Source organism: Delphinapterus leucas, chromosome 8 (assembly GCF_059928025.1).
Source record: "Delphinapterus leucas isolate spDelLeu-1000000601 "Yukka" chromosome 8, BTC_Dleu_Yukka2, whole genome shotgun sequence".
NCBI lineage: Eukaryota > Metazoa > Chordata > Mammalia > Artiodactyla > Monodontidae > Delphinapterus > Delphinapterus leucas.
In genome coordinates, this window is record NC_143136.1 from 15,832,789 (window position 1) to 15,845,363 (window position 12,575).

General features: G+C 44.0%; 1 protein-coding gene across 5 annotated transcripts in view; it reads right to left on the minus strand.

Moving 5' to 3' along the window:
- The window catches only part of SGPP2 (sphingosine-1-phosphate phosphatase 2), a 122,596-nt gene that overhangs the window by 71,791 nt on the left and 38,230 nt on the right, over positions 1–12,575 (minus strand). For 4 of the 5 annotated variants that reach the window (XM_022567798.3, XM_089916322.1, XM_089916321.1 and 1 more), the window contains one exon: positions 5,140–5,298. The exons of the other annotated variant lie outside the window; for it this stretch is intronic. In XM_022567798.3, the coding sequence (XP_022423506.2) occupies positions 5,140–5,298 (159 nt within the window). The remainder of the gene's footprint in view (positions 1–5,139; positions 5,299–12,575) is intronic. 5 annotated transcript variants of the gene reach the window in all.

Here is a 12,575-nt window from a genome sequence, read left to right on the forward strand (position 1 = left end):
GCTGAAAAGCAATTAAAAACTTAAAGCCCTTTAAAAATATAATCAAAAGACAGACTGACAATTCACAGGCGTTAACACAAATGGCTGATGAAAGTCTGAAAAATATTTTCATTTTCACTAAAAATATATGAAAATTAATGGAGGTACCATTTTTCATCGGTTTAATCAGCAATGATTGAAACAATGAGAACACACAGGTTATGAGGAAGAGTCAAAAGGAGCATTCTCACACAGCTGATCGGGGTACTGATAGCAAACAACATTCCTAGGAATACAATTTAGCAACATGCATCACTATCCTTAATGATTCTATCAATCCTACGTGTCAGGAGGTTTCCTCTCTTAGGAATAAGCCTATTCTTCCCTAGCGAATAATGTTTCATTTAAAATTAGTCAAGACAAAGTTGAAAGAAATTCATGGCTCAACTTTAGGCATTCATCTCCTATTTTATCTGTATTCCCCCTAATTTTGATTTCCCATTTTTTTCTTGCATCTCATCTTGAATGCCATGCAAGATCTGTGAAAAGAGGCAGGATGTAAGTATCCTAAGAATAGAGAAGATGAGCCTCCCACGGACCAGTTGTGGTATCGATATTTGCATTATTTTACAAAATGGAGAATAACTTTATTTAGCAAAAAGTGAGATTTTGCCTCATGTTACAAAGCTGAACACGATGCAGTTTCAATGAAATTGCCTCTAACATTTTTAAGACACAAGCAGTACTATTTTCTTTTTGGTGGGGCTGTCACCACACCACAGTGGAAGCCAGGAGATCAGATAATCACTCAGTTGGGCAGTGACTCCCTGTGAAGCACTACCTATAACATCTCTTCATGAGCATCTAATGAATAACCCATTCATGGCCTTTTCTGTCCCAAGGTCGAAGATTCTATTGAATCCAATGACAGGTTAAAAACCTTGATAAGTGACAGAAGAAAATACCTCATTGATGTTTTTCAGCTAATTAAAAAAAAGCTTATCTAACTTTTCTGGGATAAGATACCTTTGACTTGTCAAGAAGGGCCTACAGAAGACACTTAAGTAGTAGATAGAGTTAATAAATGCCATACAGGCAAACCTGAAATACAATCACAGCAAATATGCAATGGAAGAGAACCTTGGGCAAGTCATTTTAATGCTTGAAGCTGAGTGGCGGCCCTCTCTAGCACAAGAGGCCTTCGGGGACAGGATCAAATCCACTTAATCCAAAGTGATCCTCTCTACATGTCAGTTTCCTAACCTGTAAAACTGGCAATAATCACTTCTCAGGATTGCTGGCAGGATTAAATTAGGTAAAATATGTAAAGCGTTATTGCACTGAGTGGCATGTGTAGTAAGTCCTCAACATATAATATGGCTTATTATTATTTGAAGTATTACTATCCCAACCTATAAAATAATGCCAACCCATTGTTATGAAGATCAAATAATGAACACAGATGCCAACAAAAGCAATGAGAGGTGCAACAGACAAGAGGAACAATTATGATTGTGATGAGAAAACAGTTAATATAACCATAAATTCTGCTAAGCTACTTCAGACAGTATGAGTCACCCCTAATATAAAAAATTATTTTTAAAAGCAATAAAACCTGTTGAGACTTCATCCAATGACAATTGTCGAATTAATATGAAATTTGTCAAGAGGTTTGGCACTCTTGGACACAGCTGCCTTCCAAAGGATTTTGGGTGAGAAAAGATGTTTAAAGCTAGGGGACTTCAAATTCTGCCCCTTATATAATTAACATTTCTTCACCCTCACCCCTTAAAGAGGCAGCCACTAATTTAGGGATATCCCTTACAGGAGACAGGCTGCCTCAGCAGGAAGCTGATTGCCCAAAAGAATCTCACCCGTCTCCACCCCTCCTTCCCTCCCAACTGCCAACACCATCAGGAATTTTCCTTCCCTCCACCCACTTTCAACACTGGAGCCAAACCAAGCCTCTCTCATTATTATCTATCTCCGCAGCAGAGCACAAAGCAAACACCTCCCCACCTCTGAACCCTCCCCCACCCACCCCAGCCTCTACCTCTCTCCCTCTGCCCCTTCTTCCTTCCCTCCCTCCATCCCCCCCTTGGACCGGCCACTATTCCCTCCACCGGAACTGCCAGGAATGCACACACCGCTTCACTGATACGAATTACATACCTCTCTGCATGGGGGCCTTTTGGACCTGGCCATGCACCCATTTCTGAAAGCAAATAGCACATCGCCAAAGCTCAGGACAAACTGCATAGTCAAAGGTTGCTCTTTCCTCTCTCAGGTAAAGACTTTATTTGCCCACTCTCTGACAAAAGACTGGTAATTCTACCTCAAATGGAAAATCTTTTGAGCCCTTTGAAATGAGGACTCCAAAGCGAAAAATAACAACCCATAATGACAATCTGAGTCCCCTAACCACTGCCTCCCATCAGGTCTAAAGATCTTCCCGGCCCCTCAGGAAAAGTTTTCCACCCTCGGTGGGCAAGATAATTGGCCTTGAGCTGACTGTACACAGTATAAGATATTCCCAGGTTACTACAAGTATTTTGCATCATTTGCCCCACTTGACAACCATAAAAGTTGGAGATATATATATATATATTTTGGTATCTCAGAAAATAAATGACAGGAAAAGAAGCTCAAGCACCACGGGTCTTGGGTGCATTTTCACGTCCTAAGAACAGAAGGATTGCACCCCGCTCCCTGTCTTTCCTCCCCCAGCTCCTCCCGGGGACATCACCACCCTGCAGGAACGGAAGCCGCTTGCGGAGGGAGAGGAACAACCGCACTAATGTGCATCTTTTGCAAGATGCCTGTGCTTTTGCAGAGTCTCGTTGGATCACACTTTTAGACAGAAGCTAGGTTTCAGAAGAGGGCTGGAAGGGAGACAGGGATGGAGAAAGGAAAAAGTGGCTTGTAGTTTGAGAGAGAAAAGGAGCAAATAGGAAGAATTCGGGGCCAAATAATCTTAACCATGAGCCCGAGGGACCTTAGCTGTTCTTCAAGGCCAGAGGCTTCAAACCAAGCCTCGGAAGTTTAGACTTAAAGGATTCTTTGTTCAACTGGCATATAGAGCTTTTAAAAATGGAAGCCCTACATTTAAAGATTTCACATGAAAAAGAGATCTGACCACACCAGCCTGTCTTTCCTCTCTCAGGCACAGGTGGAGGTAAGGGGTAGCCACTCCCAATGCCCCAGGTGCCCCACCCAGCACTTCACCGCTTTATTCCTCTGCCCTGCCTTTTAGGATATCTGCACTTATGCCTCCTGATCAAGGCCCCTCTCACTTGTTCCACAAATGAGAAAAATAAAAGCACCAGGGGTGCAGCCACGGCTTCTCAGAGCAGAGCCGCCCGAGAACCCCAGCTTCTTTAGATACAACAGGCACTTCTTTTATTTTATTTTTTTTTACCTGAAGTAGAGTTGATTTACCAGGTTGTGTTACGATTTCTACCGTACAGCAAAGCGACTCAGTTATACACATACATATTCTTTCTCAGATTCTTTCCATTCTGGTTTCTCACAGGGTGTTGAATATAGTTCCCTGTGCTATACAGTAGGACCCTGTTGCTTATCCATCCTGTATATACTAGTTTATATCTGTTAATTCCAAACTCCCAGTCCTTCCCTCTGCTCCCTGCCCTCCACACTGGCAATCACAAGTCTGTTCTCTATGTCTGCCAGTCCTGTTTGTTTCGTAGAGAGGTTCATGCATAAAGAAGATGTGGTACATATATTAAATGGAATACTACTCAGCCATAAAAAAGAATGAAATAACGCCATTTGCAGCAACATGGATGCAGCTGGAGAATATCATACTAAGTGAAGTAAGTCAGAATGAGAAAGACATATCATATGATATCACTTATATGTGGAATCTAAAATATTTCTTGACCAGGCACTTCTGAAGCTGTTTTCAGAGCAGAATCTTGAGTCAGGGAAACAGCCACGCTGGCAACCTTGTCCCTGAAGCCCCCTCTCCCGGCTAAACCATCTTTGACCTAAAAATTGGTTGACCTTTACGACTCTTTCACCTTCTTGGACTCATCACCATGTGTTAGCACGCTTATGGAGACTTGCAGAGTCCTCGCATGCACCAGGCCATACCCTATGTGTCTTCATGATGATTCTGGGAGACGTGCATTAACACCATTTTACAGGCTCAGGACAAGGGCACATGGACAAGCGCAGTGGCTGAGCTGCACTTGAACCCAGGCCTACCTGATCCCAGGGTCCGGATGCTGGCAGCATGCCTTGCTGCCTTGCAAATAACCACCATCTCCCCCAGTTTAAAAAAAAAAATCAGGGACTTCTCTGGTGGTCCAGTGGTAAAGAATCCACCTTACAATGCAGGGGACGAGGGTTCGATCCCTTGGCAGGGAATTAAGCTCCCACACGCCACTGGGCAACTAAGCCCACACACCACAACTACTGAGCTCTCGCGCCTCAACTAGAGAGCCTGCACGCCACAAACTACAGAGCTCACCTGCCCTGGAGCCTGCGCACCACAACCAGAGAAGAGAAAACCTGCATGTCACAACTAGAGAGAAGCCTGCATGCCTCAACAAAGACCCCGTGTGCTGCAACTAAGACCCGATGTGGCCCAAAAAATAAAATAAATAAATAAAAATCAGAACTTATTTGATCCTGAACAAAGTTCAACGATAGGGTCCCAAACAAAACATCAGAAGGGGCTCCACCTCTCCACCCAGAATTATCATTGGGTTTTCGTGTATACGCCAGCTGCCCCCACAATACTACAAGCTTCCTCAGAGAAGTTGCCCTGCCTTACATGCTTTTGTGTATCCAATAGACATGGGGTAGTTACACTTAATACCACAAGGAATTATTAGTCAACAGCTCCTATTTTGTTTCTGATCAAATTTTACTAAAAGGGGTTTCTTGGGAGGAAGCATTTTATGTCCCTTCATGGATTCTCAGAAAGGTCCTTTTCCTGCACATCATCTCTTCCTCTCTCATAGTCTTATTCACGCACAGCTTTTAAATCTTCCCTTCCATTTTCCCAAAGTAAACCAGGTAAAAATTCAACTCTAAGTGATTTTTAATAAAGAGCATATATGCAGAGTACTTGGATCCCAAAGCAGGTAGTTGTTGTAGAAGTAATACTGGTTCATAAGTAATAATAATACTTACAACCCATATTATGGTCAGTCTTCTGGACAAATAAGGATCAATATTCCAGTGAGTGAACGGAAGGAATGTTATGTAGAACACTTCTTGTCCCAAAGCGGCTGAAAATCTGAATAGGTAATAGTAGAAATAATTCTTCACAATGTACTTCTGTACATAAGCCTAAAAGACAAAAGTTAGAAGACTCTGTGAGTTCATTGAACAGGTCACTATAAGGCAAGTTTTAAAAACCTCTATCTAAGGACTTCCCTGGTGGTCCAGTGGTTAAGACTCCATGCTCTCAATGCAGGGGGACCTGGGTTTGATCCCTAGTCAGGGAACTAGACCCCGCATGCATGCTGCAACTGAAACAGTCCCCCATGCCGCAACTAAGACCCAGCGAAGCCAAATAAATAAATATGTAAAAATAAATTAAAAAAATAAGAACCTCTACCTAGGGACTTCCTTGGTCGTCCAAAGACTCCTTGCTTCTACTGCAGGGGATGTTGGTTCCATCCCTAGTCGGGGGAACTAAGATCCCACATGCCCCTAGATGTGGCCCCCAAAACCCCCAAACAAAAACAAACAAAACAAAAAAAACCCTCTATCTACGAATCACAGGGTTTCAATTGCCAAGGTGCTACCTCCTCTCCCCTTGTGTAATTACAGTATCAGTACTAGCAGCCTACAGTGTTACTGAACATCTATCAACCCCCAGGTGTCTACACAAACACAGATGATGTTAATTCTTTCTAAAATTAAATTAGTAACATCCAAGACAGAAATATCAGGGAAAGACACAAAACAACCCAAACCTTTCTCCTGTGTCCACAGAGGGCTAGAAACTCAAGGGAGGTGAACTCCGCTAGCACACACTGTGTGGGTCTATGAGTGTGCGAGGCAGGAGAATGTCCCCAAAGATGTCTACCTCCTAATCCTTAGAACCTGTGAAGATGTTACCTTACACGGCAAAAGGGGCTCTGCAGACGTAATTAATGATTTCGAGATTGAGGGGTTACCCTGGGTTATGTAGGTGGCTTCAATGGAATCACAAAGATCTTTAACTAATAGAAGGAGGCGGAAGAGTCAAGAGGCAGAAAGTGATTTGAAGATGGAGGAAGGGGCCGTGAGTCAAGGGATGCCGGCGCCTCTAGAAGCTGGAAAAAGTGAGGAAAAGGATCCTCTCCTTGAGGCTCCAGAAGGAACACAGCTCTGCTGGTACCTTGATTTCAGCCAGATAAGAACCATTTTGGACTTCTGACCCCCATATATTTTGTATCCACAGAATAAATACGTGTTGTTTTAAGCCACTAAGTTCGTGGTAATTTGTTGCAACAAGAAATTAACTAACATGAAGACTTTAGAAAAATCGCTTGCAGATGCATGTTTGTAATTTACCTTTTAAATGGGATTCGTCAAGTTGGCCCACTACAGTGATGGTGCAAGAAACACAGCAAGTGGGCACGGGGCCTGCTAAAAATGCACTCCCATTTTCTATCATCCTTCTCCATCCTGTTATCCTGGTAGCAGGCAGGGAGGAAAAAAAAAAAAAGACTTATGTCGACACTGCCCTCGGCTCCAGAGGCATATCGGGATTCGTGTAAACCAGTCACGGTTAAGTTCAAAAATTCAGCCTCAAGCCAAGCAGTACATGGCACTACCTGGGAGGAAGATGCTAGTCAGAGGGAGCATACAACGTAAGCCAGAAATTCATCTCTCTACTGGGATGAACGTTACTTCTAAGTGAATTCAAAGGAGAAAGAACGGATCCATCGTAAAGTGGAAAGACAATAATGCACAAAATGAATTAAATAAGGAAGTGTATAGTTCTACCTCTCTGCCAAGATACTATGGTTAGATGTGCAAAACAAGGTCAAGGGACTGAGGTGAATAAATGACAAACTCCTCCCTCCCTCCTTCTCTGTCTCATTATCTAATATGAGGACTAATCTCTGCAGATTCTGCTTTATAAACATACATCCAACAGGCTTGACCTTGGGGCAAATCCTGTGAAGCGACGTTTTTTTACGTAAAAATTAGTTATTTTAAGGCACCAGCTGTCAGGTACACTTGGTAATCTGTCCTGCTTTGAAGCTTTATGAGGAAAACTTTTGCCAAACTTTGACAAGGGTCAAACCCCTCCCTCGTGTCATTTCATGGTACCCAAGTGTTATATGACATTATAAATATTCAGCAACAACCATTCTCTACCCTAGAGACTTAACTGAGACCAAGTTCAATATTTTCATCCTAGTAAATAATCGAAAAAACTGGCATGGATGACAGCAAACTGCTTTAGTGTTACATATTACTAACTAATATCTTTAGGCATGCCTTTTACATTCTCTTAGGAACTCTTTTTTTAATTTTTAGAAACGCTCTCTTTTTTCTTTTTTTTTTTTTTTTTGAGTAGAGAGCTAAATATTCTCTAAATCTTTTTGAGAAACAAAAAGCAAAGGTGAAGTTAAAAATATCAACATGTATATAGGGCAGCCAAAGGAGCTTTTAGATAACATCTTTGTATATGTAATTAAATAGGTTGAGAGCCAATATTTTCTTCCAACTTCTTCAGAATTACATGTAGTGTAAGTAAAGTAGTTAAGTACTTGTCTTTTCAGGACAATAATCTAAGTTCCCCTTGTAGGAAATCTCAGTGTGTATCACTTCAATATATCTTTGTAAATAAGAATTTCAGTTTCAGGGTATGTGTTGGTCGCATCAGGAACAGTTAGAGGGAAAAGAAACCGGGGTTAGAAATAGAAATGGTAGGTAAAGTGAATGGCAGAGAGAAGAGGAGATAAAACTGAGAGACAGGAAACCAAATCCTGGAACAAAAACATCCATCAATACATTCTGTAGAACTGGTCGTGCCCAAGGAGCTGACATCCCAGGCAGTGGAGCCGTGTTTCTGCAGCACAGACTCAGGAGTCAGTGATTAGCAGCTAATTTTTAGACAAAAGATCAGGAAAAGCACTGAACATTCAGGTGAGTGGAGAGGAGCTACTTTTAGAAATAAAATACCTCTTAGTATACCAATCACCTGCCTCAAAGCCAAAGAAGTTTCCGGTAAACAAGGGATGATAAGATGGAAATTACCCAGATAGCCATTATTACTAACTGCAAAATGTCACTGATATTCTCATTTGTCTATTTGATTTCCTGGTTTCTTTACTTGAAAGTGAAAAGGGAAAACGGTTTTGCAGGTGGGGATAAAAAACATGATCTCAGTCTCCCAATGCCATCTTTCCCTTTTGGTCACAAATTTCTCAAATGCACATTCTCCTAAAATGGGGTTTTTGGTAACTTAAGGTTTGGGTGGGAGAACAGCTGCTCTATTTTGCAGATACAAGAGTATTCCCTGTTCTCTGCAAGGCTGCCTTCAATGCATAACTAAGTCATGACCGAAAGGGAGCGGTACAGATTTACCGCAAGATGAAGACAAAGAACGCTGAGAATATATGACGCCTTGACTTAGGTCTGCCCCGAAACACCTGAACAGTGTTTACTTTTCCAAGTGCACACAGAGGAGTCCTAACTTCAAAGGAAATATGGCCAGGTCAGCACCACTGGCTGGAATCAGGGCAGACCCAGACAGAAAAGAAGCGAATGTTTAGCACACTTGGTAGCTGACCCAGCTTTCGAGCTGTCAAAGGAGGAGTACAAGAAATAGCTTTTAGGACTTCCCTGGTGGCGCAGTGGTTAAGAATCCACCTGCCAGTGCAAGGGACGCGGGTTTGAGCCCTGGCCTGGGAAAATCCCACATGCCGCGGAGCAACTAATCCCTGTGCACCACAACTACTGAGCCTGCGCTCTACAGCCCACGAGCCACAACTACTGAAGCCCACGCACCTAGAACCGGTGCTCCACAACAAGAGAAGCCACCACAATGAGAAGCCTGCGCACCTCAACGAAGTGTAACACCCGCTCACCACAACTAGAGAAAGCCCGCGCACAGCAACGAAGACCCAACACAGTCGAAAAATTAAATAAATTTATTAAAAGAAAAAAAAAAAAGAGGGCTTCCCTGGTGGCGCAGTGGTTGGGAGTCCGCCTGCCGATGAAGGGGACACGGGTTTGTGCCCCGGTCCGGGAGAATCCCGCGTGCCGCGGAGCGGCTGGGCCCGTGAGCCGTGGCCGCTGAGCCTGCACGTCCGGAGCCTGTGCTCCGCAACGGGAGAGGCCACGGCAGTGAGAGGCCCGCGTACGGCAAAAAAAAAAAAAATTGCTTTTAGCCAAAACAATGTGTGACCTTGGGGAAGTCAATTCGCCTTTCTGAGCCTAAACGGCCTCAGCTGCAAATGATGGAGTAGGATTAGTTCAGTTGGCGTTTAATATACAAAAAGAAAATTTAAGTAGGGAAAGGCCCATTAAACAGAATGTTACCACAGGACCTATTACACAAAAAGATTGAAACCAATTGGTCGAAAGTGAGAAGGGGCCCAGGGAACCCCTATTTCAGGCCAGGCACACCCCCATCCCAACCCCCAAGTTTTTCTCTGGAATATCCCCTCAGAGCAGTTCTGTAATCAGTTTGGAAACCACTGACCTTAATCTGTACTCGACCTCACATACCACCTTTCTGTAACTAACCCTTGGCCTTGAGAACACAGGCTATAGGCATTCTGACTTTGAGGTCTTTAAAGGACTCGATAAACTCTGGACCAATGTCCCTGCAAAGTCAAATTACTTATCTCCATTTTTTTTAGATTAGAACTGTAAATGCAAATATTCTTCCAAAGGTCAAGTTTGAGATACCACTCTATCTCAACACAGCCGGAAGGAATTCACAACGGGGAGGGTAGTATCTAAGGCTCCCAGCAGCCATGTTAATTGGAATCAGTAGAAGGAGCTCATTCTCTTTGGCTGAGAGAGATCAAGTCTATACAGGGTACAGCACAGTCTTACTTAAAAATAACTTTAGGACTCAGAGCTTTTATAGATCACACCAAACAGCATTTCATTCACTGTGGCTTTGCTTTAGAGAAGTTCTACAGACCGATAAGAGGCAAGTGGGTCCAGAGTAAAGTGGCCTGGAGAAAAGAGCCCAGGAAGAGGGGAGGGTGCAGAGCTGGTGGACAAACTTTGCGTCCACAAACTCTGGACGCAAAGTGTCTCGGATTAAATCCAGGCTGTTCCAACACTCACTACCTGAGTAATCTCACACCAACGACTTGATCTCCTGGGGCTTCAGATTCCCCTTCTGCAAATGGGAATAATAACAGTACATACCACATGAGGACGCTGGGAAGCTTAAACCAGAGGTTGTTGCTGGTGTGTGCAAGGCGTTCTGGTTAAAGCCTGGCAGAGAAACGTCTCACAAAGACCTAGCTCTTGGCTGTGAATGACGATGCTGGCGGTGAGGATTTCCCATAAAGCACTTCTCGATTATAACACACATGCAACTCACCTGGATCTTGTTAAAAATGCAGATTTTGATGCAGTTCACCTGCGACAGGGTCGTAAGTTCTAATGGGCTCCCAGGTGATGCATATGCTGCCCGATTGCTCCCCCCCATGGACCAAACTTTGAGTAGCAAGGAACAAGGACACCCCAGTGAAGGGTTTTTAAACCCAAAAGGAAGGTTCTCAGGTTTAATTCTCAGTGTTAGAGGAAGCCCCAACGGGAGTTTTAAGAGAGTAAGATAATGTGATCAAAGCAGCAGGTATTGTAAAGCAGAAACTAACACACCATTGTAAAGCAATTATACTCCAATAAAGATGTTAAATAAAATAAAATAAATTTAATTTTTAAAAAAAAGCAATAAGTAAAAATGCTGGTGACAAACCAGAAAGGAACAGTTAGTGAATCCTACGGAGGATCCCACAGTGGTCCGCATGCAGGAACTGAGCCCAGGCACACCCCTCAACCACAAAAGGTACTAATGGGAAGGCCACGAGGAAGAGGCGTCCCGATGAAATAGCAGCGGATCAAACAACCAACTGATGACGCAGAAAGAAAGAAGCCATCCCAGGCTCCCTCCCTTCATCCGGGTAGGGTCTGCATAAATTCCTGGATGACAAGTCCAAAGTTAGTTAAGGAGTCATGAAGCTTGAGAAGCATTCCTAACCTCTCAGACCATCACGGTACAGAAAAAGAAACCTCATTTCCCTAAAAAGGGCTCTTGCACCACCATCAGAATCCTGGCGTGGAAACAAGGTTCTCTGGCTCTGCAGGCAGGAGCAGCTGCCATTATGTTCTTTGCTAAGATAGGGGCAGCAATCTGCCTTATTTTTAAGATAAAAGCTCACAGGAGAGTATTCCGTTAATATCAATGGTTTTTGCAATTCTAAACTGTTTCTTTTTTTTTTTTCTTTTCGGTATGCGGGCCTCTCACTGTTGTGGCCTCTCCCGTTGCGGAGCACAGGCTCCGGACACGCAGGCTCTGCGGCCATGGCTCACGGGCCCAGCCACTCCGCGGCATGTGGGATCTTCCCGGACCGGGGCACGAACCCGTGTCCCCCGCATCGGCAGGCGGACTCTCAACCACTGCGCCACCAGGGAAGCCCATAAACTGTTTTTTTTTAATATAAAGTTATTTTATTTATTTATTTTTGGCTGCGTTGGGTCTTCGTTGCTGCACGCAGGCTTTCTCTCGTTGTGGCAAGAGGGGGCTACTCCTCCTTGCGGTGCGTGGGCTTCTCATTGCGGTGGCTTCTCTTGTTGCGGAGCACAGGCTCTAGGCGCGTGGGCTTCAGTAGTTGTGGCACACAGGCTCAGTAGTTGTGTCTTGCAGGTTCTAGAGCGCAGGCTCAGTAGTTGTGGTGCACGGGCTTAGTTGCTCCGTGGCATGTGGGATCTTCCCAGACCAGGGATCAAACCACTGTCCCCTGCACTGGCAGGCGGATTCCTAAACACTGCGCCACTTGGGAAGTCCCTAAACTGTTTTTTTTTAACCCAACTTGGGAAAGCCTTTGTGATTTCTAGTTACATGTGCTGTACATTCAGCCTACACACTGATTCTTCTCATCAGCTTCCAAGGGTTGTCAACTTGGCATTATTCTTCAAGGTGGGAATTGCTTCATGTGCTTGGGGCTGTGGGAGAAAAGGGGCATCAGCCTAGGTCTCCAGACTGACAGCCATTTACAGAGACGGGGGCCTACCCAGAAACGCCTTCCATGGCTGGGGCAGTGTCCCGAAAGGCAGTCGATTCGGAACTAAAACTCTGCAAGCCTTGCTCTCTGATTCTCACGCTCAGCATACATTCATCCAGAATTTGTAATCTAGAGCCTAAATATTAGGAAGGGCAGATCTAAGGAACTCGATGCCACTTTCATTAGAGCCTACACTTTGCGAGGTTTTGGTCCTGCTACCTCTCTCTGAAAGAATAGGCTTTGGTGGGCATGCCATTACACGCTGCAGAGGTGAAATATTTGCAAAATAAACACTCGAAGCTATTATAAGACACCAACTAGCATGTTAACACGCCAAGTACAAACCAAGCACTGCCCAACATTTTTTTT